The 26,798-nt window shown below is 40.3% G+C and overlaps 2 protein-coding genes across 2 annotated transcripts; both read right to left on the bottom strand.

The window, feature by feature from the left end:
• Positions 1-12,855: 12,855 nt before the first annotated feature.
• On the bottom strand, positions 12,856-13,788 carry LOC121160252 (olfactory receptor 2Y1-like). The gene has a single exon (XM_040985901.1). The coding sequence runs from the start codon at positions 13,786-13,788 to the stop codon at positions 12,856-12,858; it is 933 nt and encodes a 310-aa protein (XP_040841835.1).
• Positions 13,789-23,201: 9,413 nt separating this feature from the next.
• On the bottom strand, positions 23,202-24,134 carry LOC121160253 (olfactory receptor 2Y1-like). Its single transcript, XM_040985902.1, has one exon. The coding sequence runs from the start codon at positions 24,132-24,134 to the stop codon at positions 23,202-23,204; it is 933 nt and encodes a 310-aa protein (XP_040841836.1).
• Positions 24,135-26,798: the final 2,664 nt, after the last annotated feature.

Here is a 26,798-nt window from a genome sequence, read left to right on the forward strand (position 1 = left end):
AAATCCCAGCTCTCCCTTGGTGCCCCGCCAGCACCATCCCCTGTCCCTCCACAAGCCCACACCCCCAGGCTCCCAGGAGCACAGGGCCAAGCTCCTTGCAGCCTGAGGGCAGCCAACCCACATGGCTGCTGCCCGCCGTTGGCATGTGCCCAGGATATACATCTCATTTTAAAATGAGTTGTAGAAGGCAGTGACTCAGTGTTCACTTAAATAAGATTGGCGTTAATGCTTAACATTAATGTTTAACAATATCATTTATTTGCTACCACATCTTGAATATTTCAAAGAAGGCAGGGTTTGGTTTTGTTTTGCGTTTTCCCTGGCTTTTTTTTTTTTTTTTTTTTTTTTTGGTTACCATTTAAATTTTTTTTTTCTGCCATTTCTGACTAAATTTAGTTTTTACAACTCATTCATTTGGTTCTTTTCCCAGTCTGATCTTTTCGAGTCCAAGTCTGGCCTGTGGCTCACCACCATGGCTCATTTCCTCATTCTTGGCCACACGCTCTTGTGCAGAGCAAATATTTTGCAAGCCTGGTGGGTGGGTGATTGAAGTGAGTGCAATATGGAAGATTGAACTCACCTTTGGATTGAATCTCCAAAAGGTTCAGCATCTCCAAATATTCAGCTCTTCCATGCAGCTCACAAACGGGCTTGCTCCTTCCTCCCTCCTTCTATCTCTGCCCCTTCACTCGCTCGGTCCCTCCCTCCAGCCCATTCTTCTTTTATCAAGTTTTCCTTTATTTTTTAACGATCTAATTGCTTTTTATTGGAAAGCCAGGTTTACAGAAAGAAGAGGAGAAACATCTTCCATCCGCTGGTTCATTCCCCAAGTGGCTGCAATGATTGGGACTGAGCTGATCCAAAGTCAGGATCCAGAAACTTTTTCAGGGTCTCCCACATGGGTGCAAGGGCCCGCGGGAGGCCTCTACTATTTTTCGAGACCAGAAGTAGGAAGCTGGAGGGGAGATGAACCAGCTGAGATATGAACCGGCACCCCTATGGGATCCCAGTGCACACAAGGCGAGGACTTTAGCTAGCAGGCTGTTACTCTGGATACTAAGCAAATACTGAATACCCACTGTTTCCAATGTGCTGCTCTACGGCCTTGGAATGTGCAAAGACCCTGGGCCTTATGCAGCTTACCTTTCGGCTCTGGCAGTTCTTACATTTGATATAGCCTTTTGCCTTGCTCTGTTTTAGAGTAAAGACAAAGGAAAGATTGTTTCTAAGCCTTCCAAAAAAAATGTCTTCCAGGAACTTCTTTTATTTTTGAGTTGTATAAGGTGTGTGTGCGTGTGTGTTACTTTCAAGTGATTTCAAAATATCCTTGTATACCCATTTTCATTCATAGAACAAAAAGCAGCATTTAATAAAAACCTGTTTTGCTACTATCTTTGTTTGAGCACAGGCTTTGATAACTTAGAAGAGCAACCTGAAGAAAAAAGTAAGGAGAGGAAAGGATCTCTGTGGCCAGATTGGGGGAGCAGAGCCCGGAAATCAGCTTTACTACTTGTGGCATGGCTCGTGGAACTGTCGGGCTCATCCCCCATTGTGGGTGTGCGTTTTAGCTCTTGGCACACTGTAGGAAAGTGCAGCAGCAACAGAGATGCATGGTTCATTTCCATCACTGCAGTGACAAGGGATTGAGGTCAAGTTGCTTTGTAGGTGGGCATTCCATTCCTTCTCCACAACAGTTCGCTCGGGAACCTGGAGATTGCAAAGCAAATGAGATCTGGTCCTGGACCTTCCACTCCAGAAGACGAGTAGATAAGACATAGTAGAATCCCATGTCACAGGACCAGTTTGAGCCCTAGATGCCCAACTCTGGATCCAGCTTCCTGCCGATGCACCTGAGAAGGCAGTGAAAAATGGCCTAAGATTTTAAGGCCCTGCCACTCGAGTGGGAGACCACGGTGAAGTTCCTGCCTCCTGGCTACATCCTGACCCACATATGCTTCTAACAGGCCATCTGACGAATGAAGCAGTGAATGGAAGATCTCTGTTTCTTTCCTTCTCTGTTATTTTGCTTTCAAATAAATCTCAAAGACAGAGAGAGAGAGCAAAAGAAAGAAGAAAGGGAGGAAGGGAAAAACGGAAGGAGTCAGGCTGATCAAATGCATAGATCCTGTTACCTTTGGGCAATGTGTGAAGAATTGTCCATAAATCTGATCTGCCTTTTCAATGAAAATAAATAAATCTTAAAGAGAGAGAGAGGCAGATATACAGAGAGGAGAGACAAAGAGAAAGATTCGCTGTCTGTTGGTTCACTTCCCAGTGGCTGCAATAGCCAGAGCTGAGCTGATCCAAAGCCAGGAGCCAGGAACTTCTTCCAGGTCTCCCACGTGGGTGCAGGGTCGCAAGCGTTTGGTTATCCTCTATTGCTTGCCCAGGTCACAAGCAGGGAGATGGATGGGAAGTGGAGCAGCTGGGACTTGAACAGGTGCACTTTGCAAGGTGAGGATTCAGCCACAAAGCCATGGCATCAGGCCTATACATTTTACCACTCTATATTTAGTGGAGGATTTATTTTTTTTTTTTTTGACCTTTCAGTTTAGTTTTTCAAATAAACTTTATGTACGTATATTTAGCCATTTATCAATGCATCCAGCCAGCTGGCCATCATATTACATATTTTGTGTGGCCAAACAGATTTCTTTTTTTTTTTTCCCAGAAGGTTAATCCTGAAACTCCACAGTCATGCTTGCTGTCACAGTTGTTGGATCTTTAGCAAAGCTCCTGGCTACCACTTGCTCCAACTGGGATGACTTGGATGCAAGCCTCTGGCGTTGGCTATTTAAGACGGATAGTCTCCAAGTCAGCTCTGAGTCTGTACCCAGCTGGCTTGAGCTGGGAGGCGCGGGAGAGCAGCCTGAGTCATCCATGGCGTGGAGAGCCAGGAGCTCCTCCAGGAGATTGTGGGAAGAAAGGCTCTTGGCAGAAGAGATCCTCACTAGGCTAGTGCTGAGAATTCCTGGGAAGCATGAGAAACACTGTGAGGAACGTTTCACGCGTTGACAATCACCAGAATCTACTGATGCTGCAAGTACCGAATGGTGATGAAACACAATCTCACTCTGACTCTTTAACCTTTACCAGCGCTCAGAGGAGGAAAGTGGCAATACTTGCTGAGACGTGACAGGAAGTTAGCAAATGCACTCCAGGACACTCAAAACTAATTTTATCTTTACACATACTGATCTTAAAAATATTATTTGTTTTTCAAGCAAAAATACCATATGGTTTCATTTTTGGTTGCAAAACTCCTGAACAGCACTGCCTGCAAGTACTGAGGGTAAAGTGGGATGAGCAGAGAAAGCGTCTGACTGAGTCCTGTGTGTGGAGTGCATGCCTGACCCATGTCCCCCTGTGCCCTGCTGGCAGAGTCATTCCAACCTCTTCCTCTGCCTGCGCTCTGGCCTTCAGCTCAGCCTCCAGGATTGCAATGCACACGTAGCAGGTGTTCGATATTTCCCCGGTCTGGTGGTTTTCTGAGTACTGTTACAGTCAGGATCCTTAAAGCCCTTTGCATGCGCTCCACAAAACGCAGAAGTACAAACCGTCGAAGCAAAGCTTTGATCGGTTCCTTAATTTTTGAAAGCATGAGTAATCCTGAGATTTTAAAAAAAAAAATGCTGAGAAACACTGCTCTGCTTTGTTGATTAAACAACTGTGCTCATTAACAGGCGCTGGCATACAGGAGTATGAGGATACACTGGAAATGTCATGGAAAAAGTGTCTTGGTCCAAAACGCCTCCAACTCCCACTCCATTCATCATTTTGGAGATTGTTTTTATGCGAGTTATGGGTTGACTACGAATTACAGGAACGAAATTTAGTATATACTTTATCAACAGTAAAACATTTTAGGGTCAAATGTATTTGCCTTGGTATGAAGAGATGAAAAATGATCCAAAGAGTCTAATTTTTGTGCTTTTAAGCCAGGTGCGCCATCTCAGAAATAGCTGTGCGCGATGAGCAAGGCTTGTGGAGCTGGCAGAGTTATGGTTCTTAGAAGCTGGGAGGTGACATTTGCAACAAACCCCGATTGCTTTCGTTCGTGATTTTGCTTTTCAGCATCAGCCCCATTGTCAGGATTCCTCCACTTCAGGGCTAGTAATCAGATGTTCTCCCTGCCCGCGACTGCCCCCCTCTGGGGCTCCTCCTCCGGCCCCGACTCCATTAACCTATGGGCATTGTAACCTATGAATGGATTGCTTGGGGTTAGAGTGCCCTCTATTGACCAATCTCCATTCAACAAGAAAAATTAAAGTCTTAAATCTTCAATGGCACAGGTTGTCTGGGCAAAGTACTGATGAATTAGTTTTCTTGGTGCCTTTCCTATCAGTAACAGGAGCCCATGAAAGTTAAGGATTAGTTGAGTTTTCTCTAGAGTGATGGCAAATAGTTGCTTCATATTTTACTTGAAAATGTCAAATAGTACAAAGATGTTTGGGGGAAGTTTTCAAATATGTTACTGGCATTTATACTGAATGTAAGCTCACTCTAATATTATTATACTTATGCAAAAGTGCTACATTCATCAGAAATTGTGCCTAACAGTAAAAGCATTGATTAATGTAATTTTCCCTGAAAGAAACAGTAACTAAACAGATAAGGACATATTTTACAAAAACATATAATATCACAGACAACCACTGCTACACATTTATAGGAATTCTGAAGAAAATAGCCACAGGATGCAAAGGCTGTATTTTCTCCATGTTTTTCTCACTAAATCCACTACAGCAACTTAAAAACATACCTTTTCCTGCCTCAAATACAGTAACCATGAAGCTGTCTTTTTTTACTTGTTTGCTTGTTTAAATTTTTACTTTTGATGATGTTTACATAATTGATCAAGGAGGGGAGGGTTGAGGATTAGGGGGAAGTGTGTGAGACCATTGTTTCCAACTTTTCTTTTTCTTGTTCCCCTATCTGGGGGAAGAAGGAAGATAAGGGGAGAAGCCGCACCCAGCCTCCTAATCGCCTCAGTACCTAGAGGGTTGTCTCCTGCCTCATCTCTTACGTAAACCAATGGATGCTGCGGCACAACCCATCCCTACCCATCACTCACTCGGTCCTCACATACACCAGTGGGAGCTGTGGCCAAAAAAAACCCACCAGGCCCACCCCTAGCCCTGGTTCCTAGGCTTATCAGTATGTGCAGCAGAGTGTTCCAGTTTATCCCATATCCCTTTCAGCTCTCATACACGTCAATGGGTGTTAGAGCCTACTTCAACCCATTCGATCCCACTATCCAGCCCACACTCATGCTGGTGGGTGCAACCACCTGTCAAGCCAGTTCTGCCTCCAGCCCTGGTTTTCATGCTCACCAGTAAGAGCTACAATCCATCAGAGAGGTGACCACGGTTTCCCTACCAGGCCCACTCCCAGTCCCAGATTTTATGTTCACCAGGTGCAGTCCAAATTGACAGGATTTAGCTCCAGTCCAGCACTTGCCAGTTGATGCTGTGACAAAGCCCAACCAGCCTCACTTACTCTGGCCCATGCCTGCACCAATGGATACAATTGGTTAGCCCAGCCTGGCTCTCCCCTCAACCCAACCCACTTGCAGGCCAAAAGGCACCGTAGCCTTGCCCAGACTGGTCTACTTCTGAGCCCAGTTCTCACGCTTGCCAGGGGGAGTAATGACACAGTTGGGGAGCCCATGCTGCCCCACCACTTGATTTGCTCCAGTACCCCCTTGAATCACGTGGACTGGTAGGTGCTGCAGCCGGGTCCGGCATGCTCTACCTCACCTTGACATTTACCAGCAGGTGTTGTAACCTTAAACAATGGGCTACCTTTTGTGAAAATGACAGGACCAAATCATAGATGTTAACCCTGAAAGTAAATGGTTTCAACCCATCAATCAAATGACATAGACTAGTGGACTGGATCATAAAACAAAAGCCATTTATCTGTTACCTACAAGAGACAAATCTCACTACTAGAGGTATATGGAAACTGAAGTTTGAAGTCTTTCTGTCTGAAGTCCACCTCTTGTCTCTCTTTCAAGTAAAATAAATACATAAAAGTTAAAAAGTAATCAAATGACAGACCTGCCATATCACATTATGCCAGCAGATGGAGACAGCATCTAACGCATAAAGACTAACCCAAATCCTTAATTTTCAACTGTGATGAAGTAACAGTAGCGCTCGGAAATGTATCATGTTGGACTTTTATCAGTTGATTAAAAGTTCAGAATGAAGCATGTTTAATAATTTACATTCAAAATGATAATTTGGCTGTATATTAATTTTTTCATTAGTGACAATTACTGTCACAGGAAAGTGCTCAGGGCAGTGCCAATGACATAACTGAGCAAAACTTCCCAGGTGACCAACTATATGGTGAAGAAATCAGTGAAAATTAAGGAATTTAACTGTTGAGATTGCAAAGTCTGAGGGTGGCAGTCTTCAGTACTGACTAGACATTGGCATTACCTGGGCATTTCACAAAATTAGTGGCTGATTTATTTATTATTATTATTATTATTTACTGGAAAGTCAGATTTACAGAGAGAAGGAGATACAGAGAGAAGGATCTTACATCTGCTGATTTAGTCCCCATGTGACTGCAACAGCCAAAGCTGAGCGATCCAAAACCAGAAGCTAGGAACTTCTTCTGGACCTCCCACATGGGTGTAGGGTCCCAAGGCTTTGGGCCATCCTTCTCTGTTTTCCCGAGGCAACAAGTATGGGACTGGATGGGAAGTAGAGCAGCTGGGATGTGAACCAGTGCCCGTGTGGAATCCTGACAGACGCAAGGTGAGAGGATTTAGCTGCTAGGCTATGGCACTGGGCCCTAATGCCTGATTCTTAATGAAGAAACACTCATGCAGTTTTCCTGAGCTAGGGCTTAAGCAGCAAATCTTTTTATTATTTTTATTATATTTTGACAATCTTTACATAGTTAATTAGGGTAAAAAGGTTCAAGGGCTACAGGAAAGTGGGTAGGGCAGGGCAAGGCAGGGCAGGGTAAAGGGATGGGAAGGGTAAAGGGATGGGAAGGGTAAAGGGATAGGAAGGGTAAAGGGAAGGGAAAGGCAGGGCAAAGGGATGGGAAGGGAAGGGCAGAGAGACAGGATGCTAGAACAGAAAAAAAGGCAGACAGACAGGCTGCCTTAATGGCAGTGAAGGGAACACAGTAGGGAAGAGGAAGGGATGGGAAGGCAAGACAGACAAAAAGACAGAATGGAAGAGAGGGATGGGAAGGTGGAATGGAAGGGGAGAAGGACAAGAAGCTGGACAGGAAGGGAAGGGCAGATGGACAGGAAACGGGAAGGGCAGAGGGAATGGAAGTCGGAATGGAAGGGAAGGGCAGAGGGACGGGAAGTTGGAAGGGAAGGGAAGAGCAGATGGACAGGAAGCCAGAAAGGAAGGGAAGGGCAAACGTACTGTAAGTCCGAAGGGAAGGGAAGGTCAGACAGACTGGAAGCCACAATGGAAGGGAAGGGCAGATGGACGGGAAGTTGGAAGGGAAGGGAAGGGCAAACAGACTGGAAGTAGGAAGGGAAGGGAAGATGGACCGGAAGCAGGACTGGAAGGGAAGAGCAGAGGTACTGGAAGTCGGAAGGGAAGGGAAGGGCAGAGCCGGAATGGAAGCAGGAAGGGAAGGGAAGGTCAGATGGACGGGAAGTCGGAAAGGAAGGGAAGGGCAGACGTACGGGAAGCCAGATTGAAAGGGAAGGGCAGATGGACGGGAAGCTGGAATGGAAGGGAAGGTCAGACGGACGGGAATTCGGAAAGGAAGGGAAGGGCAAGACGGACTGGAAGTAGGAAGGGAAGGGCAGAGTGACTGGAAGTTGGAAAGGAAGGGAAGGTCAGCCGGATGGGAATTCGGAAGGGAAGGGAAGGGCAGACGGACTGGGAGTCGGAAGGGAAGGGAAGGTCAGTCGGACGGGAAGCCAGAATTGAAGGGATGGGCAGAGGTACTGGAATCAGGAAGGGAAGGGCAAACGGACTGGAGGTCAGAAAGGTACGGAAGGTAAGACGGATGGTAAGCCGAATAGAAGGAAAGGGCAGACGGAATGGAAGCCGGAAAGGAAGGGAAGGGCAGACGTACGGGAAGCCGGATTGAAAGAGAAGGGCAAAGGGACGGGAAGCTGGAATGGAAGGGAAGGTTAGACGGACGGGAATTCGGAAAGGAAGGGAAGGGCAAACGGACTGGAAGTAGGAAGGGAAGGGCAAAGGGACGGGTAGCAGGACAGGAAGGGAAGTGCAGAGAGACAGGATGCTGGAAGGGAAAGGAAAGGCAAACAGACGGGCCCCTTAAGGGCAGGGAAGAGGAAGGGAAGCCAGAAGGGAAGAAGGGAAGAAATGCTTAGGAAGACAGAAGGTGAGAAGTATAGGAAGCCACACGGGAATGGAAGGGAGTGGCAGCTGAATGGTAACCCGGGAGGGAAGGGAAGGGCAAACGGACTGGAAGACGGAAGGGAAGGGAAGGGCAGATGGATGGAAAGCCGGACGGGAAGGGGAGGGCAGAGGGACTGGACGTCGGAAGGGGAGGGAAGGGCAGATGCACGGAAAGCGGGACGGGAAGGGAAGGTCAGACGGACGGGAAGCTGGAATGGAAGGGAAGGGCAGACGGACCGGAAGCCCCAAGAGCAGGGAAGAGCTGAGAGAGGATGCCGTAAGGAAAGGAAGAATGACGGGCAGTATTAAGGGCAGGGAAGGGAACAGAGTATGGAAGAGGAAGCGATGGGAAGGGAAGACAGATGAAAAGACATAAGGGAAGTGAGGGACGGTAAGACGGAATGGAAGGGGAGAATGACAGGAAGCTGGACGGGAAGAGAAAGGCAGACGGACGGGAAGCTAGAAGGAAAGCGAAGGGCAGAGGGACGTGTTTTGAAATGGAAAGGAAAGGATGGGCAGCCGAAAGAGCAGGGAATGGCAGACGGTGGGGAAGAGGAATGGAAGAGAAGACAGACTTAAAGACAGAAGGGAAGGGCTGGAAGTCGGAAGGGAAGGGAAGGGCAGACAGATGGGAACCCGGAAGAGTAGGGAAGGGCAGATGGACGGGAAGCTGGAAGGGAAGGTAGCTGGAAGAGAAGGGAAGGTTCAACCGGATGGGAAGCCTGAATGGAAGTTAAGACAGAAGGGAACGGAACGGAAGAGAGACGGAAGCTGGAAGGGAGAGGAAGGGAACACGGTGGGTAAGATGAAGGGAAGTGAAGGGAAGACAGACGAGAGGACTGAAGGGAAAGGAGGGAAGGGAAGGGAAGGGTAGGGAAGGGAAGACAGATGGGAAGACAGAAGGGAAAGGAAAGGAAAACAGACAGGCAGCCTTAAGGGGAGGGATGGGAACATGGTGGGGAAGAGGAAGGAAAGGGAAGGGAAGACAGACGAGAAGACAGACGGGATGGGTGGGACAGGAAGCTGAACAGGGAGAGTTGTCCAATGTGTTCTGCTATCCATGGTACTAGACGTCCTCTGCAGGCCCCAATGAACTGGTTGTCATGTCCTCCTTCAGTATCTGATCTGGGCATGCTATCCATTGCACAGGCCTCAGCAAATGTAGAGATCCAGTTCTGTCACATGAACTCCACGGTCAGACCATAGGAGCTATAATTTTCACCATGGTTGGAGTTCTGAGTCCAGTGGTCCAGTTATGGAGGTCTCCAAGGAAACCTTGCCAGATTTCTATGTGTGCCAGCCAATGTAGGATCTGGCTCAGTCTGTCACTCATACCAGCCTATACACACACTGGTGGTTACAGTCCTCTGGTCAGTTTTGACCCTAGTCCCATCTTATACACAAACCAATAAATACTGAGGCCTAGCCTAACCCTGTCCACCACACACTCTGCCCTTATGTACATTAGCAGGAACTGCAGTATAGTTAGATCAACCCTCCAATTCCTTCTGCCAGACCTGCCTGGTTTTTGTGCATGCTGGTATGTGCAGCAGATTGGTCCACTCTATCTCATATCTAGTATACATCAGTGAGCATTGAAACAAGGCTCAACCCAATCAGCTCCATTATCCAGCCCACACTCATGCCAGTGGTTGCCACTGCTGTCTAGCCAGGCCCACCCCAAGCACTGGTTCTCATGTTTACCAGTGGGAGCTACAGCCCATTAGAGAAGTGCCCACAATTTCCCTACTGGATCCCCTCCCAGCTCTGGATCTTGTACTTTTCATGTGGTCCTACCATCTAGCCTGACAGGACTAAAGCTCAACCAAAGTTCAACCAGCCTGCACTTACACTTTCATGCATGCACCAGCAGATTTGGTTGTTTAGTCCAGCCTGGGAGATAGGAAATGGGCATCAAGGTGTTACTATTCTACTCTTAACAAAAATAGTTCTACCTACACAAGGAGTCAACTTTTCCATGCCAGGGTAAATAATTGAGAGGCTGGAAATAACTCAATTTGAAGGGATTTGAGCAGTCACTCTCTCAGATGATCAGTTAGCCAGTGACATGAATTATAAAGTCAAAGCAGTGCAGGCAGCATGGATTCCCTTGGAGATGGCATTTGCAGCCCAGATATTGCAAAAAAAATAAATAAATAAACAAACTCCCCCAAAACTGGTTGTGTATGTTTAATTGAACCAGGGTTTTAAGAATATATTCCATTTAATGTAACAGGATGCCTACATTCTCTACATTATAAAGGTAAGCATAAAACATTATTAAAAATAATTATACTCCATGCTGTTTATGCCAACATTATCATTTTTCCATTAGGTTGATGAATATTCATTAATTTTTATACCATAATATGTTGTTCATGTAGAATAAAAGTTCCTTTGATCTAACCCTGAGGTTCTTTTATTATTATTATTATTATTATTATTATTATTATTATTAATTGCATTGCATTATGTGACACAGTTTCATAGGCCCTGGGATTCCCCTATTCTCTGCCCGTGCCCTCCTCACATAGTGGATTCCTCCACCTTGTTGCAGTATTGTAGTTCAAGTTCAGTCAAGATTCTTATCTTGCAAGCATATACCAAGCATAGAGTTCAGCATCTCACTCTCCAGATGAATTCATCGGTTTCTTGGGGAGACCATCTCTGGTCTGAAGGTAGAGCTGGCAGAATATCATTCCGATCCATTAAAAGCTCCAGCATAACATCAACAACAATTTACAAATTGTTGGAATCTTGACTACTAATCCAATAAGAGAGAATTAGAATAATACCCACATTTCATATCAAAGGAAATAAAGAGAGCTAGTGTCTGGTATGCTTAGTACTCCTAAAACAAGGATTTGATGTGCAGGAACTGCTATAACAGGAATTAGCTTTGTGCTAGGAAGAAAGTATATCCTGTAATGAAATAATATTTTACTCAAGAATGTTTACTACTCTGGATGGAATCATCCAAAAAAACAATTGGGATGGTCATTGTGGCCACAACTTTCTTTCCAAACTGAATTTTCTCTTGATTAAAAATTCATTCTCAGAAACACGGAATTGGCAAAATCTTGTACTGAAGATTAGATTTAGGAATACAGAAAGTCAAATCAAAGCCTAACCACACATTCGCCATGTAAACTTGGATAAGGAAAATATTACATTGAATGTCAGTTTCATCGTGAATAGATAGTAAACATAACATCACAAAGTTTCAAAATGCTATTGTAAGGATAAATGGTAAATTCTACAAGAAATTTTCCCAAGACAAATATTTTTTGTACCAAAATATGAATATTTGACTATAAAGTGTTTTTGATAGAGTAAGAATTGATAGGGTTTATTGAACATTGACATGTAAATATGAAGTGAGTGGAATGGAATGACAGTGGTAACATCTCAAACTTCCAGTGCGTTGACACTTGTTCTTAGAAGCTATTGCATTCTGGCACCATTTTTCTACCATCAACATTTTCCTCATTCCCTGTTACTCTTTGTAGGGATTTTTACTGTAGTCCCAGTTTGGTTCAAGCTTCAGTAAGGCCTGAGTTGAGTAGCTACAATATGCATGATAGCTGACCTCACCTTATTAATGGAAACCAGGTACCTAACTCTCATAATTATTTATGGGCATAAGATCAGGGTGGAGGCACGCTTTCTTCTGCTCAGGTGCATATCATGGAAAGGGATAGATGTTTGGAATGCTGGCATTGAGGCCTGATTGCCATAAAGACCATGGAGGTAGGGGATCATAGGCTTGTGTTAATGAGGGGGTCCTTCACTTAGCACCAGACTGCCTGGCACTTAGGGGGACACCGACTAAAATAATTAATCAATGAATGTGTTGGCTAATAATTGTTGTTGTGACTTGCAAGTAATCTCAGACCCTCAGATTTACACCATGCTTGATTTTCACACATATAATAAAGATGGACTCAGGGAGTTTCTCTGGGCTCTTGTGCCTGGCTCATTAACCCTTATCCCCAACACTTCTTTCTCTTGTGTTATTCACTCTCAAGTATTTATATATATTTTTTAAATATTTGCTTAATTTTCTTGGAAAGATATATTTACAGAGAGAAGGAGACAGAGACAAAGATTTTCCATCTTCTGGTTGACACCAGATGTAGCACTATGCTGGGAGTCACTGACTTTGGAATAACAATGGCTAATTTAAATTGTCTTTCATAATTTTCAGACTCAGCTCAAATGTAATATAGACTCCACGTGTGACTATATAAACCTTCTTTTTAATCTTATTTATTCAGAAAGCTGTAACAATCAGTATGTTACTGCATAGGAGTCATGAACACTCAATGATATAGAGTACTAAGAGACACACCCAAGTTAAAGGGAACAATAAAATGTTGAAGACTATTGAGCACTGATTCCCTTAATCAACTACTCTGCAAGGAAAAAATAAAAGATGGATTTTATAACATGAACAATAGAATATGTGTGGTTTCTCCTGATCTTTTCTTTCCTATCATGAGTTTCTACCTCTCCCTATCACCTTCCAGAAAGCCCCACTTATATCCTTGTTCCTTAAAGTATAAATTAGAGGATTGAGAATGGGAGCAATTATAGTGTAGAAGAGAGCAACAAATTTCCCCTTACTCTCTGAGTAATGGTGTTTGGGTTGGAGGTATGTGTAGATACCTGAACCATAAAAGAGGGAGACCACGAGAAGGTGGGATCCACAAGTACCAAAGGCTTTTCTACGTCCGGCCATTGACTTGACTCTAAGCACTGCCTGAGCAATGTGTACATAGGAGATGAGAATTAATGCTGCAGGAACAATCAGGATTATGATTCGAAACAAAAACATCTTGACTTCTGTTCCTTCTATGTCTTCACAAGCTAGCTTTAAGAATGCCGGCATCTCACAGAAGAAGTGGTTCAGTGTATGGCTGCAGAGAGGCATGGCCATCATGAGACCTGTTTGAATCAGAGAATTCACAAAGCCCACTGCCCAGGAGGACAGAGCCATTGTGTGGCAGAGAAAAGGGTGCATAATGTTTGTGTAGTGGAGTGGACGACAGACAGCCGCATAGCGGTCAAAAGCCATCATCACAAGGAGGACACACTCAGTGGACGCCAGAGTGAGGAAGATGAAGAGCTGGGCCACACATCCTCCATAGGTAATGGTCCGGTCATGTCCCTGAAGATTGACCAGAAGTTGGGGCACGGTAGTGGTGGTGTAGCAGAGGTCCACAAATGAGAGGTGACAGAGGAAGAAGTACATGGGCTTGTGCAGGCGAAGATCCAGTTGGTACAGCGTGATGATGGTGATGTTGCCCAAGAGTGTAAGCGAATAGAAAATTGAAATAAAGACTAAAAGGAAAACTTCCAGTTGTGGCCAATCTGAGAAGCCCACCAAAACAAAGTCTTCTATGAAACTGGTGTTACCATGTCTCATAGCCTTCAGCCTGTGGAAGTACCAGAAGACAATTACATCTCTCATGAAGAACAAGGATTGAAACTTTTTGTTCCTACAGCATTTGCAACTACTCCCATATCAGTCATTTTACAATGTATTTTATGCCTTTCCCCTATTTTCTTTAACTTCTTACCTCTTATTCTTTACTGGAAATTGGTGGATTAGGACTGATGTCAATTTTGTTTGAACAAGAGTCCTACCGTCCTTTTGTCTCATGACTTGGGTCACTCTTTGAGCCTAATGTTTCTTTTCAAAAGGAAGGGCTGGTATGCTGTCTCCCTTAAAGTCTTGACCTGTCATTGGAACTATTTCTAAAAACCTGGAACATAAGTAGGTATTATTAATATTCTATGTTTTTCTCTTTTTTTTTTTTTTGGTTTATGTTTTGTTAGTCTGTTAGGCATTCACTTCATCCAGCTATTAAACAGGACTACAAATGTTGTCACTTGTTTTGGACCTGTTAGTTCTCTGCGTCCTTTTGATCAATGAATATGGTTTATACATCCATCTAGCAAGTCATACTCATGTACAGCGAAAGAGTTAGACAAATGTGAAACATTTAACTCTGTTTAGGCACCAAAGAATCTTGCTTCTTTTCTTTCTTTTTTCAAAATCAGATTTATTAATTTTTAATTTACTTGAGATACAAGTTACATAGAGGACGAGAGACAGAGAGAAAAGAATCTTTTGTCTGTTGTTTTACTTCTTAATATACAGAGCTCAAATGGCCTGAACGATGAGCCCACAGCTTCTAGATCTTCCATGTTGGTCCAGAAGTCCACAGACTGGGTCGGCCTTCTGCTTTCCCTGGCACATTAGCAGGGAGCTGGATTGAAAACACAGAACTGGAATGTGAATTGGCATTATGGGATGCTGGCAAGGCAGGATAAACTTAACTTGCAATGCCACAATGCCTCCCCAGGAATCCCATTTCTTTAAAGAACCCAGCAGAGTAATTGTTAATACACTGATAAACTACCAAAGAGGGATTGGTCTAAAAGATTTCTCTCTTGTTAGTTTGTATTATTTGAAACGGAAATCTAAACATTTTCAAAGCAAAGTGTATAAAAAATAGAAAAATGATAAAATCATTAAAAATAAACTAATAAGAAAATACTATGTAAAATATATAATAAATTTGAATGACATAAAATATTAATAGATTAATGTCTGTTGGAGAAAGAATGGTCAATTCAATAGATAGTGCTTGTAAAATGGAATGCAGATAAAACTAGAAGAATGAAATTAGATCCCAATCTGTTATATATATAAAAACACCTCAAGATGAATCAACACTACAAAAGGAAGACAGTAAACTATAAAATTGCTGAGGAAAACATAAGGGAACACCTCAAGACATAATGTAGGCAAATATCTTTGGATTAGATCACAAAAATGTAATCAACAAAAGCCAAATTTGGTGGGTGGATTTATGAAAGTAACACTTTCTACTAAGCCAAGACCATAACCAACAGAGTAAAAAGGCATCTAAATTCATCTACATGACAAGGGGTTAATATCCAGAATATAAAATACATTAAGAAGGCTCAGCAAGATCTGGCGTGATGGTTCAATGACTAAATCTCACCTTGCAAGCACTGGATCTCGTATGGGCGCTGTTTCATGTCCTGGCTGCTCTACTTCTCATCCAGCTCTCTGTTTGTGGCCTGGGAAAGCAATAGAGAGTGGCCCAAAGCCTTCGGACTCTGAATTTGCTTGGGAGACCCAGGAGAGACTCCTGGCTCCTGATTTTAGATCAGCTTAGCTCTGGCAATTGGCGCCACTTGGGGAGGGAACCAGTGGATGGAAGACTTTTCTTTCTGTCTCTCCTCCTCTCTGTGTATCTGATCAGCCTTTCCAATAAAAATAAATAAATCTTTAGTAAAAACAAAACGTCAGTAACTTAAAAGTTAGAAAGCTAGTTAAAAATGAGCAAAGACTCAGAAAAGTCATTTCTTATGAAAGAAATACAAATAACCAACAAATATATTTTGAAAACACAACCTAAGTAGTCATTAGAGAATTTCAAATCAAAAGTACAGTGAGTCATCATCTGTGCCCAGTTAGCATGGCTATTTTGAAAAAAACCAAAAGTAACAAATGCTGGAGAGGGTGTATTCTTATGGTTTATGGGAATATAAATTAATACAGCCACTATAGATAAGAGTATATATGTAGATTCTCAAAAAGCAAAAACAAGCAAAACCACACAGAGTGAACCGACACATAATCCTGCAGTTGCACTATTGGTATGTATCAAAAAGAAATGACAGTATCAATGACATATGTACATCATGCTCATTGTTGCAATACAATAGCCAGGACTGTATTCTTGATACAATAGCCAGATAATGGAATTGAGTCAGCATTGTAGCTTAATGATAAAAATCACCAACTGCAATTCTGGATCCTACATGGACGGTGGTGGGAGTTCCAGTTGCTCTGCTTCTTACATAGCTCCCTGCTAATGTGCCTGAGAAAGCAGCAGAAGATGGTAAGGCTTGGGGCCTCACACCCACATGGTAAGCATAGATGAAGCTCTTGGCTCTTGGCTTGTAGCCATTTGGAGTGATCCAGCAGATGGAAGACCTATGATTCTATCATTCCTTCTCTCCTTCTCTCTCACACTGCCTTTCAAATAAATCTTGAAAATATGGAATCAACCAATACTCCTATTGATTGATGAATGAATAAAATGTGCTACATATGCATAATAGACTATTATTTAGCCACAAAGGAGTAAAATCCTATACTTCCCAGCAAAATAGATGCAACTGGAAGATATTATAATAATACAGACTAAGAGAAGTTTGGAGTAGTAGAGAGAAATTGGAAAACAGAAATCAAAGCATTGTTAAATAGGAGGAAAAAGTCCTAATGTAACCCAACACAATATGTGTTTCCTGAACAAGCAAAAGAGCAAAGCTCCAAGGATCCAATAATAAAGAAATTCTTTACATAATTTCTCATCATTAACAAATGTGTCTGTATTTAACATAAAATAGAAAAATGAAATATTTCAAGAGTTTTGCCTGAAATGAAATAATCTGACATACTTTGTAAAACAAAGAGAATATTGTATGTATATTTTAAATATTTATCTATCTCTATGTTTCACTAATCTTTAAGTTCCATGCAACTAGGTCTGCCTTTATTCACCACCATAAGTTTGTCACAAAATACAGTGAGGGAACAGTACAGAATTTTCAATTCATATTTTTAATTAATTAATCACTGCATTTGAAAAGGTGGAACCATATCAATTGCCCATATATGTAACAAAACTGATTCAGGTATAGCAACGTAGGAACCAATATATTTGCAATATTTCTCATTTAGTGGTTTGCAGTCATTAAAAATTTCTTCTCTGTATATTGGTTGATGATGTTCTAATGATTATTTTATAATTTAAAAATAAATATGACTATGATAAATGCAGAATAATTATGCAGGATTTTAATATGACTGATAGATAAACCATAAACCAATAAAAGCCATTATAGTAGGTAAGAGACTAATATAATGGTAAGCAGGAAAAACTGTGCTCACTTCCCAAACTTCAACTAAACAAATGTACGATGAATCTGAAAGATAATTATAAGCCTTAACACTGTTTCTTAGAAAGGCTTTTTTCTTTTCTTCCTTCCTTCCTTCTTCCTTCCCCTACCAGCATTTCTCATCCATGAACTTTCACTCTTTTATTTATTTCAGCTCCCAACTTCTACTTTTACATACCATTTGTCCCTTGATTTATTCAGTTATTCAATTTCTTATTAATAACCTTTACTTATTATCATATTGTGCCATTGCTCTTCTGGAAATACTCAATTTTTTATAGTCTCCCAATGTCACATTAGTAAATTTCAGCATTGTGAAACTTTACTTAGATCATAAAAATGTATATACTTTTTGCAAATTGATTTTTTAAAGGTCATTTAATATAAAGAAAAAGGATTTAATGTAGCTCAAAATTCCAGTTCTAGGCATAGAATGATACTTTCCTCTCTTCAATCCTGGTTCCACCAAACAGAAGTGGCCTAATGTCTTCTTCTTGCTAAGAAATCAGTAGTGTAGCTCTCTTACTGATTTGTAGATTTCAACTTTGCAAAAGTTAATCAGGCAACAACACACCCATTCTCCAATTACAATTTACTTATACAGAATCGTTAACTCTTAATCTACTCTTTCTGTCGTGTTAGAAATCACATCCTACCTCATCCAAATTCCATACTTCCTTAACATCATCTATAAACTCTTTTATAAAATATTTAATATTAATTGACCTAATCATTGTATTGTATGGTAAGAGAACTACAGTTTGAGTCCAGTCTGAGTAATTCACACCTATAAGATGAATTAACAAGTTGCTTATATGAACCCTGACTCTTGGAACAGACCAGTATCTCCAAAAATAATATGGAATCTTTGCTGTTTTTCACTCAAAATAGATTTACCTTCAGCAATTCTAATCATGCCTTTGTTCTTTCATTTCTGATTTTGATATCTATACTCTTTTTGAACTTTCAAGCCTGTGTTTCATATGATTTGAATTTTGCAAAAAACTTCCAAATGATGTTAATCCTCACACTTACATAAAGACATTAATTTTCTTACGTTTGTACAGTTAAAGCAAAGAAGATGTGCACGAAAATATTTCTGGAACGGTATCTGCAACTGAGAGGGTAGGTGGATATGGAAGCATGGAGGAAAAGAGAGAAACTCTTCTACTTGATAAAACATTCTCTCCCAGGGATTTAGCTTTTCTATGCACTTAAATTAGGGACACAGCATAAAACAACCCAGTACCAATTACTTATTGGACTAATTTTAATTTTTTAGACAGAGTAGCCCATTCAGTTAGGTTTCACCCATATTAGAAATAAAAATTGCAATTACCTTCTTCAATTCCCCTGCTGAAAAAAAAATGTGACATTGGTTGGACACATGGAATGTAGAGAAATCAGAAAAATAAGCTTATATCTTGTGGTTCCTGACTTCCTCTTAGGATGGTGGAGGGCTTGGACCAGAGCTGCTGTCCTGGAGATCCCAGGGTGACATCTGTCCCTCAGAACAGATGCTGAGGCTCATAACCTAGGAAGTGGAAGCAGCCTCCCAGGTACACCTTTTACATACCCTACCTAATTGGTTGAAACCAAGAAAGAGCTGATTCATTCTCAAATCATCTCTGACCAAGGGTGAGCTCACTAACTCTGCCCTGGGGACACTGGTTAGGGCCCCCTTCTGAGCAACAAGGGGAGAAGTGTTCATCAGGTGAGGCCATGGGGACTTTGGGACTCCAGTGTGGTAATTAAAATCAACTGAGTGACATTACAATATCTGCCCTGAAGATCTCATTCTTTGTATTCCCCATACTCTTCCTAAACCAAACTGATATGTTTAATGTCCACCTTTTCATTTGATTCAAGGAATGTGCCAGCCTGGGTCCATCATACTTTGGTAATCCAAACTGTGATCTGAATCCTCTTATCTCTTCACTCATCAAAGGAAATTCCATGTCTCATTTGAAGTCTACCAGGGTCACCACATATCAGATTTATTCTTTCTCTAGACTTCTTGTGTAATACTATATATCTGTATTTATTTGTGTCAGTGACACCAACAAAATATTAATTTCTCACATGTTTTATTTTTCATAAGACCTTAATGTGTTATGATTTCCTTTGTCTTTTATCCCATTTGTGGCAAAATTAAAGCATACAAAAAATTCATATTTATTGAACAATGGGCATTGTGGCACACACTATGAAATACAATAAAAATCAACATTTAATGTTATCTACACATAGTAGACAATAAGCTATACAGGAAAGAGCTCTGAAGCTACTGTATTTGCAATCTAGAGAAATTTTCTAGACCTTGTAGAGACTCCGTTTCCTATAGTAAGATGATGCTGATGTCTGTCTGATGCTTAGCAGGTTAATGACACAGTACATTCAAACAGAGGCCTGGCCAGTGTGACTTTAGCTTGCAGCATTGTTACTGTGGCACAGCAACTTATTTGGCACCTTTCTTTACCTAAATAAATGAAATAAATAAATATACTTTGCTCCATGAAAGTTCATTCTATTGAAACAGACATTACCTAAAATAGTTGCAGTCAGAGTAGGCATTTCACACATCCATTCCTTCAAAGAGTTTAAAACCACCAGGTGAAATATTAAAATAGGGTCTTATTTTAACTAATACAGTGCCACAAAATTTTATTACAATCACAATAGATAATTTTACTTCCCAAATGGATAGGAAAATCTTCCAAAATTAACTGTCTGTTAGAGAAAAACAATGCATGAAATTTATAGTGCGTATCTTGTGCCAGACACTAGTTTAAGGACTCTGTGCATATTAAACCAACTCATCTCAAAATAACCTTGCATGGTAATTAGCCTTGATATTATCATTGCACAGAGCAGAGCACTGTGAACCACGGGGTTATTAAATTTGCAGTTACAAAGTTATCCAGTGTCAAATTCTAGCCAATGTGAGCAAATAGAGGGCTAAATTGACACTGCTCTCCTATTTCTGGACAAAACAAAAAATGGGGAGAGAAACTTAACTAATGGAAATTTTTATTTGTATACAAGTGTATATGTGGATCTATATGGAAAGACAGAACCTAAAGTGTAATTCTGGTGTACTTTGCATACAGATTTTTGGATATAAACAAGGAGTTCAGAGAGTGATACATATTTTTTAAAATAATAGTTTTATTTGACATGTGCTTTTCTAAGAGCTTGACTGATACATAATTTATGTATCATATTACCCATACATTTAAAATATTGAATTCAGTGTCCATTCTGAAATTGGATATTGTGGTATCTCTGGTTTTCTTTTTGTTGCTTAGGATTGCTGTGGATATTCAGCCTTTTTGGTACATATAAAATTTTATAATTTTTCTGTTTTTGTGCACATTTGGAGGATTTTGGTGGGGATTGTGATGAATCTGTAAATTGGTATTGGTAGTGTGAGCACTGACTTTTTTTTTTAAAGATTCATTTTTTTTTGAAAGGTAAATTTACAGACAAAGGGAGAGACCAAAATATCTTTCAACTATTGGTTAATTCAGCAAATGGCCACGGGTTTTGAACAGATCCGAAGGCTGAATCCAGAAACTTCCTTCATGTCTCCGACTTACATATAGGTCCCAAGGACTTGCGCCAACCTTCACTGCTTTCCCAGGCTGCACACAGGGAGCTAATCAAAAGTGGAGTATCTGGGACTAGCAACAGTGCCCATATGGAATGCCAGCACTTACAGGTGGAAGATTAGCCTGTTGCACCAGCATGCCAGCCTCTGAGTTGATCTTATGTCCTGCAGTTTTGATGAATTCTCTAAAGTCCTCTTGGCAGATTCTTTCCTAGATACGTTATTTTGTGGCAGTTTCCTTTGTACAAAGAATCGTGTCATCTGCAAACAACAATAATATAACTGCCTTCTTTACATTAAAAAAATTTTAAATTTATTGTATTCCATGACACAGTTGTATAGACTCTGAGATTTCCCTTCCCCCTTCCTCAAAACCCCATCCAGCACACTGATTTCCCCCATGACATTAAAATAGTGTAGTCCTTCACAAGCAGTCATAAGTCCATCATTCTGCTATTTTTAATTGTATCCCAGTATTGCAGGCATGAACAATGGCAAAGAATCCAGCATCCTTCTGTCAAGATACATTCAACAGTTTCATTGGGAATCCATATTTGATTTATGTGTAGAGATGCATACTGTATTGTACCTTTACATCTGTATCTGATAGTCTCTACTACACAGTTAATATACATCCCTATAAATGAAACTCATAAAACAAAATCAATAACACAGAGGAAAATAGAAAGTTAACAACAGCATGAAGTTAAAAAACAATGCTACTGAATGATCAATATGTCACTGAACAAACAAAACAGAAAATCTAAAAAATCTGAAGCAAGCAATGCTATTGTGCGACCAATGAGTCAAGGAGGAGATTAGTAAGAAAAGCAAAAACTTTTTTTGAATTAATGACAATAAAATCAATACTATCAGAAACCATGAAATGTAGGAAAAACAGTACTGAAGGGCTGTTGATCTTGTATTTTGCATGAAGGTCGCCTGATATCAGAGAGAACTTGATATTTTTCCTTTTGGGATTGACTTCTTTCACTGAACATAATGGTCTTTAATTGGGACCATTTTGTTGCATATGGTAGAATTTCATTCCTTTTAATGGCTGAGTAGTATTCCATGGAGTAGATTACCATGATTTCTTTATGTACTCCTTTGGATGGGCATCTGGGTTGTTTCCATATCTTTTCTATTGTAGATTGTGCTATTGTAAATGTAGGGGTACAGATCCCTTTCTCATATACATATTTCATTTCCTTTGAATATATTTTCAGAAGTGGGATAGCTAGGTGATCCTGCATATCAATTTTCAGGTTTCTTAGCACTCTCCTTATTGAATTCCATAGTGGTTGTATTAGCCTACATTCCTAACAACAGTGAAGGAGGGTACCTTTCCTCCCACATGCATACCAGCAGGTGTTGTTAGCAGAGTTCTGAATAGAGACCAATCTCACCAGAATTAGATGGAACTTCAATGTGGTTTTCCTTTGTATCTCCCTGACATCTGGGTTTCCTTAAACTTCACTCCTCATTTTCTGCTACCTTTTCCTCACTGACTATGTTGCATATCGGTATGAGTTAACTCATTATTTGCATGCCTCATTCTTTTTTTCTCTTCTTATTTGCACTAAAATAAATTTTCACAAGACACCAAGCAGTATGGCTGCTCATGCAGCTAATGGGATTTTGATGTGTGTTAATCTTGGTGCTGTACTCTACTTTCTCTTTCTTCTTCGATGAGTGCATGACATTCATACCTGATGGTCTAAATGCTTTTACACATGTCCTTCTTATTTGCCTAAGTATAAGAGAATGGCAACTACTGGGAAATACATTAGTAAAAGGCCCTACAACATATGAAGGCATGACCAAGACAATGCCGATGAGAACCAAAATGGAGAACTTCTACCATTTATCATTGGACACAGTCTGAAATATGGCCCTATGCCATTGACTTTGGATCAACGTTGATTATTGTCTTCCATCACTTCCAGATTCACCTTAAATACAATATATGCCTTGCATATGTGGTTAAAATACATCTTCATAATTTTATTCATTCAGAGCTACCATATAAATCGATGTTCTCTATTGTATAATATTCAGAAGTACTACTAGGTAAGAGATCATTAATAGATCGCTACTTCCTACCTCAGATTGAGGTAAGCGGAAAAAATGGTGGAGAGCTGTTTTCTACTGAAACGCTATTTTGAATGTGTGTTATAACACAAAAATTACAAAATTCTGTTGGCCCACTTTGTCTTTTCCTATCATGAGTTTCTACCTCTCCCTATCACCTTCCAGAAAGCCCCACTTATATCCTTGTTCCTTAAAGTATAAATTAGAGGATTGAGAATGGGGACAATTATAGTATAGAAGAGAGCAACAAATTTCCCCTTACTCTCTGAGTAATGGTGTTTGGGTTGGAGGTATGTGTAGATACCTGAACCATAAAAGAGGGAGACCACGAGAAGGTGGGATCCACAAGTACCAAAGGCTTTTCTACGTCCGGCCATTGACTTGACTCTGAGCACTGCCTGAGCAATGTGTACATAGGAGATGAGAATTAATGCTGCTGGAACAGCCAGGATTATGATTCGAGCCACAAACATCTTTGCCTCTGTTCCTTCTATGTCTTCACAAGCTAGCTTTAAGAATGCCGGCATCTCACAGAAGAAGTGGTTCAGTGTATGGCTGCAGAGAGGCATGGCCATCATGAGACCTGTTTGAATCAGAGCATTCATGAAGCCCATCACCCAGGAGGACAGAGCCATTGTGTGGCAGAGAAAAGGGTGCATAATGTTTGTGTAGTGGAGTGGACGACAGACAGCCGCATAGCGGTCAAAAGCCATCACCACCAGGATGACACTCTCAGCGGAGCCTACAGTGAGGAAGATGAAGAGCTGGGCCACACATCCTCCATAGGTAATGGTCCGGTCATGTCCCTGAAGATTGACCAGAAGTTGGGGCACGGTAGTGGTGGTGTAGCAGAGGTCCACAAATGAGAGGTGACAGAGGAAGAAGTACATGGGCTTGTGCAGCCGAAGATCCAGTTGGTACAGCGTGATGATGGTGATGTTGCCCAAGAGTGTAAGGGAATAGAAAATTGAAATAAAGACTAAAAGGAAAACTTCCAGTTGTGGCCAATCTGAGAAGCCCACCAAAACAAAGTCTTCTATGAAACTGGTGTTACCATGTCTCATAGCCTTCAGCCTGTGGAAGTACCAGAAGACAATTACATCTCTCATGAAGAACAAGGATTGAAACTTTGTTCCTACAGCATTTGCAACTACTGGCGTATCAGTCATTTTATTATATATTATGCCTTTACCCTATTTTCTTTTACTTTAACTTCTTACCTCTTCTTCTTTACTGGAAATTGGTGGATTAGGACTGATGTCAATTTTGTTTGAACAAGAGTCCTACTGTCCTTTTGTCTCATGACTTAGGTCACTCTTTGAGCCTAATGCTTCTTTATCATAAATAGACCTAATACACTACCTACTTCATGCATTATTACTGACGGCAAGATTCTATTGTAGAAACTATTATTTACAATAGCCGTGCAAGTAAGTAAAAGCAATTTTTCAATTTTTTTAGAAGTTTCTCTTTCCTTGGTCTATTAAGCCGGCTTTCCAACCAGTTAATCAACAAATCCATAAGATCACATATTTGAGTTCTGCATATACTGCTTTTTTCTATGAAATAAATGTGGCCACAGAATCAATTCTGGAAACCCGGCTTAAGATCAATAAAGGATTGAGGAGAGTTCGAATTATTTAATTCATATTTTATATCTCACAGACTTCCATATCTGTAAGAAACCCTAGGACCAAGAGAGATAGACATAAAATGTTGTCATCATATGAAGTTGATATTCCTTTTGAGAAAAATCTGAATGTCATTATTAAAAAGTATGCAGAATAGTCAAGCAATAAATTATTTTTTAAACTTACAGAAATTACTATCCCAAATTTGAAACACTATAAAGTCAAATATACAGTTCTAGAAATTTCAAATGAATAAATTTAGCTGCCAAAATTTACAGATTTACGAAGAAAAATAAAATTAGGTTTCAACCTGTCATTATATATAAAAAGCAATTCCAGATGAATCCAAGTGCTGAAAAGAAGACCTGAAGGTATCAAATCGCCCAAAAAACACGCAGCAGAACAAGACATTTTGGGGTTAGAACATAAAATCACCAACGATAAAAGGGAAATTTGATGAATATCTTACTTAAACAAGACATTTTTCCTAACAAAGACAATGGTCCGAAGAGCAAAACGACCTTTAAATGTATTTATCTGACAAAGGATTAATATCTAGACTTTGAGAACTTCAAAAATTCAATAACAGTAAGGAATCTATTAAGAACTCAGAAAAGATACAAGTAATTTCTCAAAAAAGAAATACAAGAGTATAAGAAAAACCCTCAGCATCTAGTATTTAGATAAATTCAAACCAAATCCACAATGAAATAGCATCTTTTTCCTGTCAGAAGAGCTATTCTCAATGAGACCAGTGTTTCCAAGAAATGTTGAGAGGGTGCAGAGAAAGGAGAACTCTTTTGCACCATTTATAGGACTATAAGCTAATATGTTTCCCATAGAAAATAGTATGCAAAGTCTCTGGAAAAACCCGCATAACTGAACTGACATATGATGCAGCAATCCCACTCGTTGTATATATTAAAAAGAGGTGAAATCATTGTATCAATGAGACAGCTGTGTCGCCCTCATTCAGCACTATCCACAATGACCATAATAAACCAACATTTCATAATAAACCAACATCTCATAATAAGCCAACATTTCTACTAATTGATGACTAAACAAAACATGCTGTACAAACACGTTAGACTGTCATTTTCCATATAAAGGAATAAAATCCTAGAGTTTGCAGCACAAGAGATAAATCTGGAGGATTTTATGAAGTCAGATACAGAAAAGCCAATGTCTCCTTTTTTCCCTCGTATGTGAAACATCAGAAATGTGCATCTGAATATAAGTCAGACACAAATGCAGTCTAGGATGAGTTAGAAGAGTACATCGAGGGAAGTTGGATAATCAATACAGTTAAACGGGAGAATTTAGCCCAAACGTGACCTAGCATAACATATCTATTTTAAACAAATAAAAGAGAACATCTCAAAGATTCCAATCAGAAATGACACAAATGGACATGCTAGTTATCTGAATGCATCTGCATACACTGGATACTTGTATTCAAATGTCACATGTATCCCTTAAACATGTTCAATTATTCCAAAAATCCTTACTATTGAAAAATAATGAATCTCAGTATATTTAATTAAAGAACAGAAACATGACATATTTTATATTATTATCTGGATTACATAATCTAACATTACTGTAAAAATAATATATGAATTTTAAATACTTATCAGTCTCTATATCATTGAACTTTAAGTTTCTTAAAATTAGGTCTACATTTATTTGTCACTGTAATTTCATCGCTCCATGTAATATAAGGCAATAAGAAGTCTTCGGTGAATATGTTTTAAATAATTGCTTAAGGAGTGCATCTCAGAAGGTGGCACCATGCTAGTACCCATAAATGTTACCAATTTTTTTTTTCATGTATAACTTGCAGTAATGAGGACATATGCAATAGTTCTAATTTAGTGCCATTTAATCATCAATTTCTTTTCTAAACATCTACTGATGATGTTACAGTAATGTACATTTGTAAATGCAGGTAACTTAATAATATAATGAATATGATAAATGCTGGAATAATTATGCCAAAGGTTAATGTGATTTAATGTCTTAAATCTGGAAAAAAAAAAAACCCACTGTAGCAGAGAAGAGAATAAGATATCTTTAAGCAGGGAAAACGGAACT

The sequence above is a fragment of the Ochotona curzoniae genome, unplaced genomic scaffold (genome assembly GCF_017591425.1).
Source record: "Ochotona curzoniae isolate NIBS_2020 unplaced genomic scaffold, NIBS_Ocur_1.0 contig_4501, whole genome shotgun sequence".
NCBI classification, from domain to species: Eukaryota; Metazoa; Chordata; class Mammalia; order Lagomorpha; family Ochotonidae; genus Ochotona; species Ochotona curzoniae.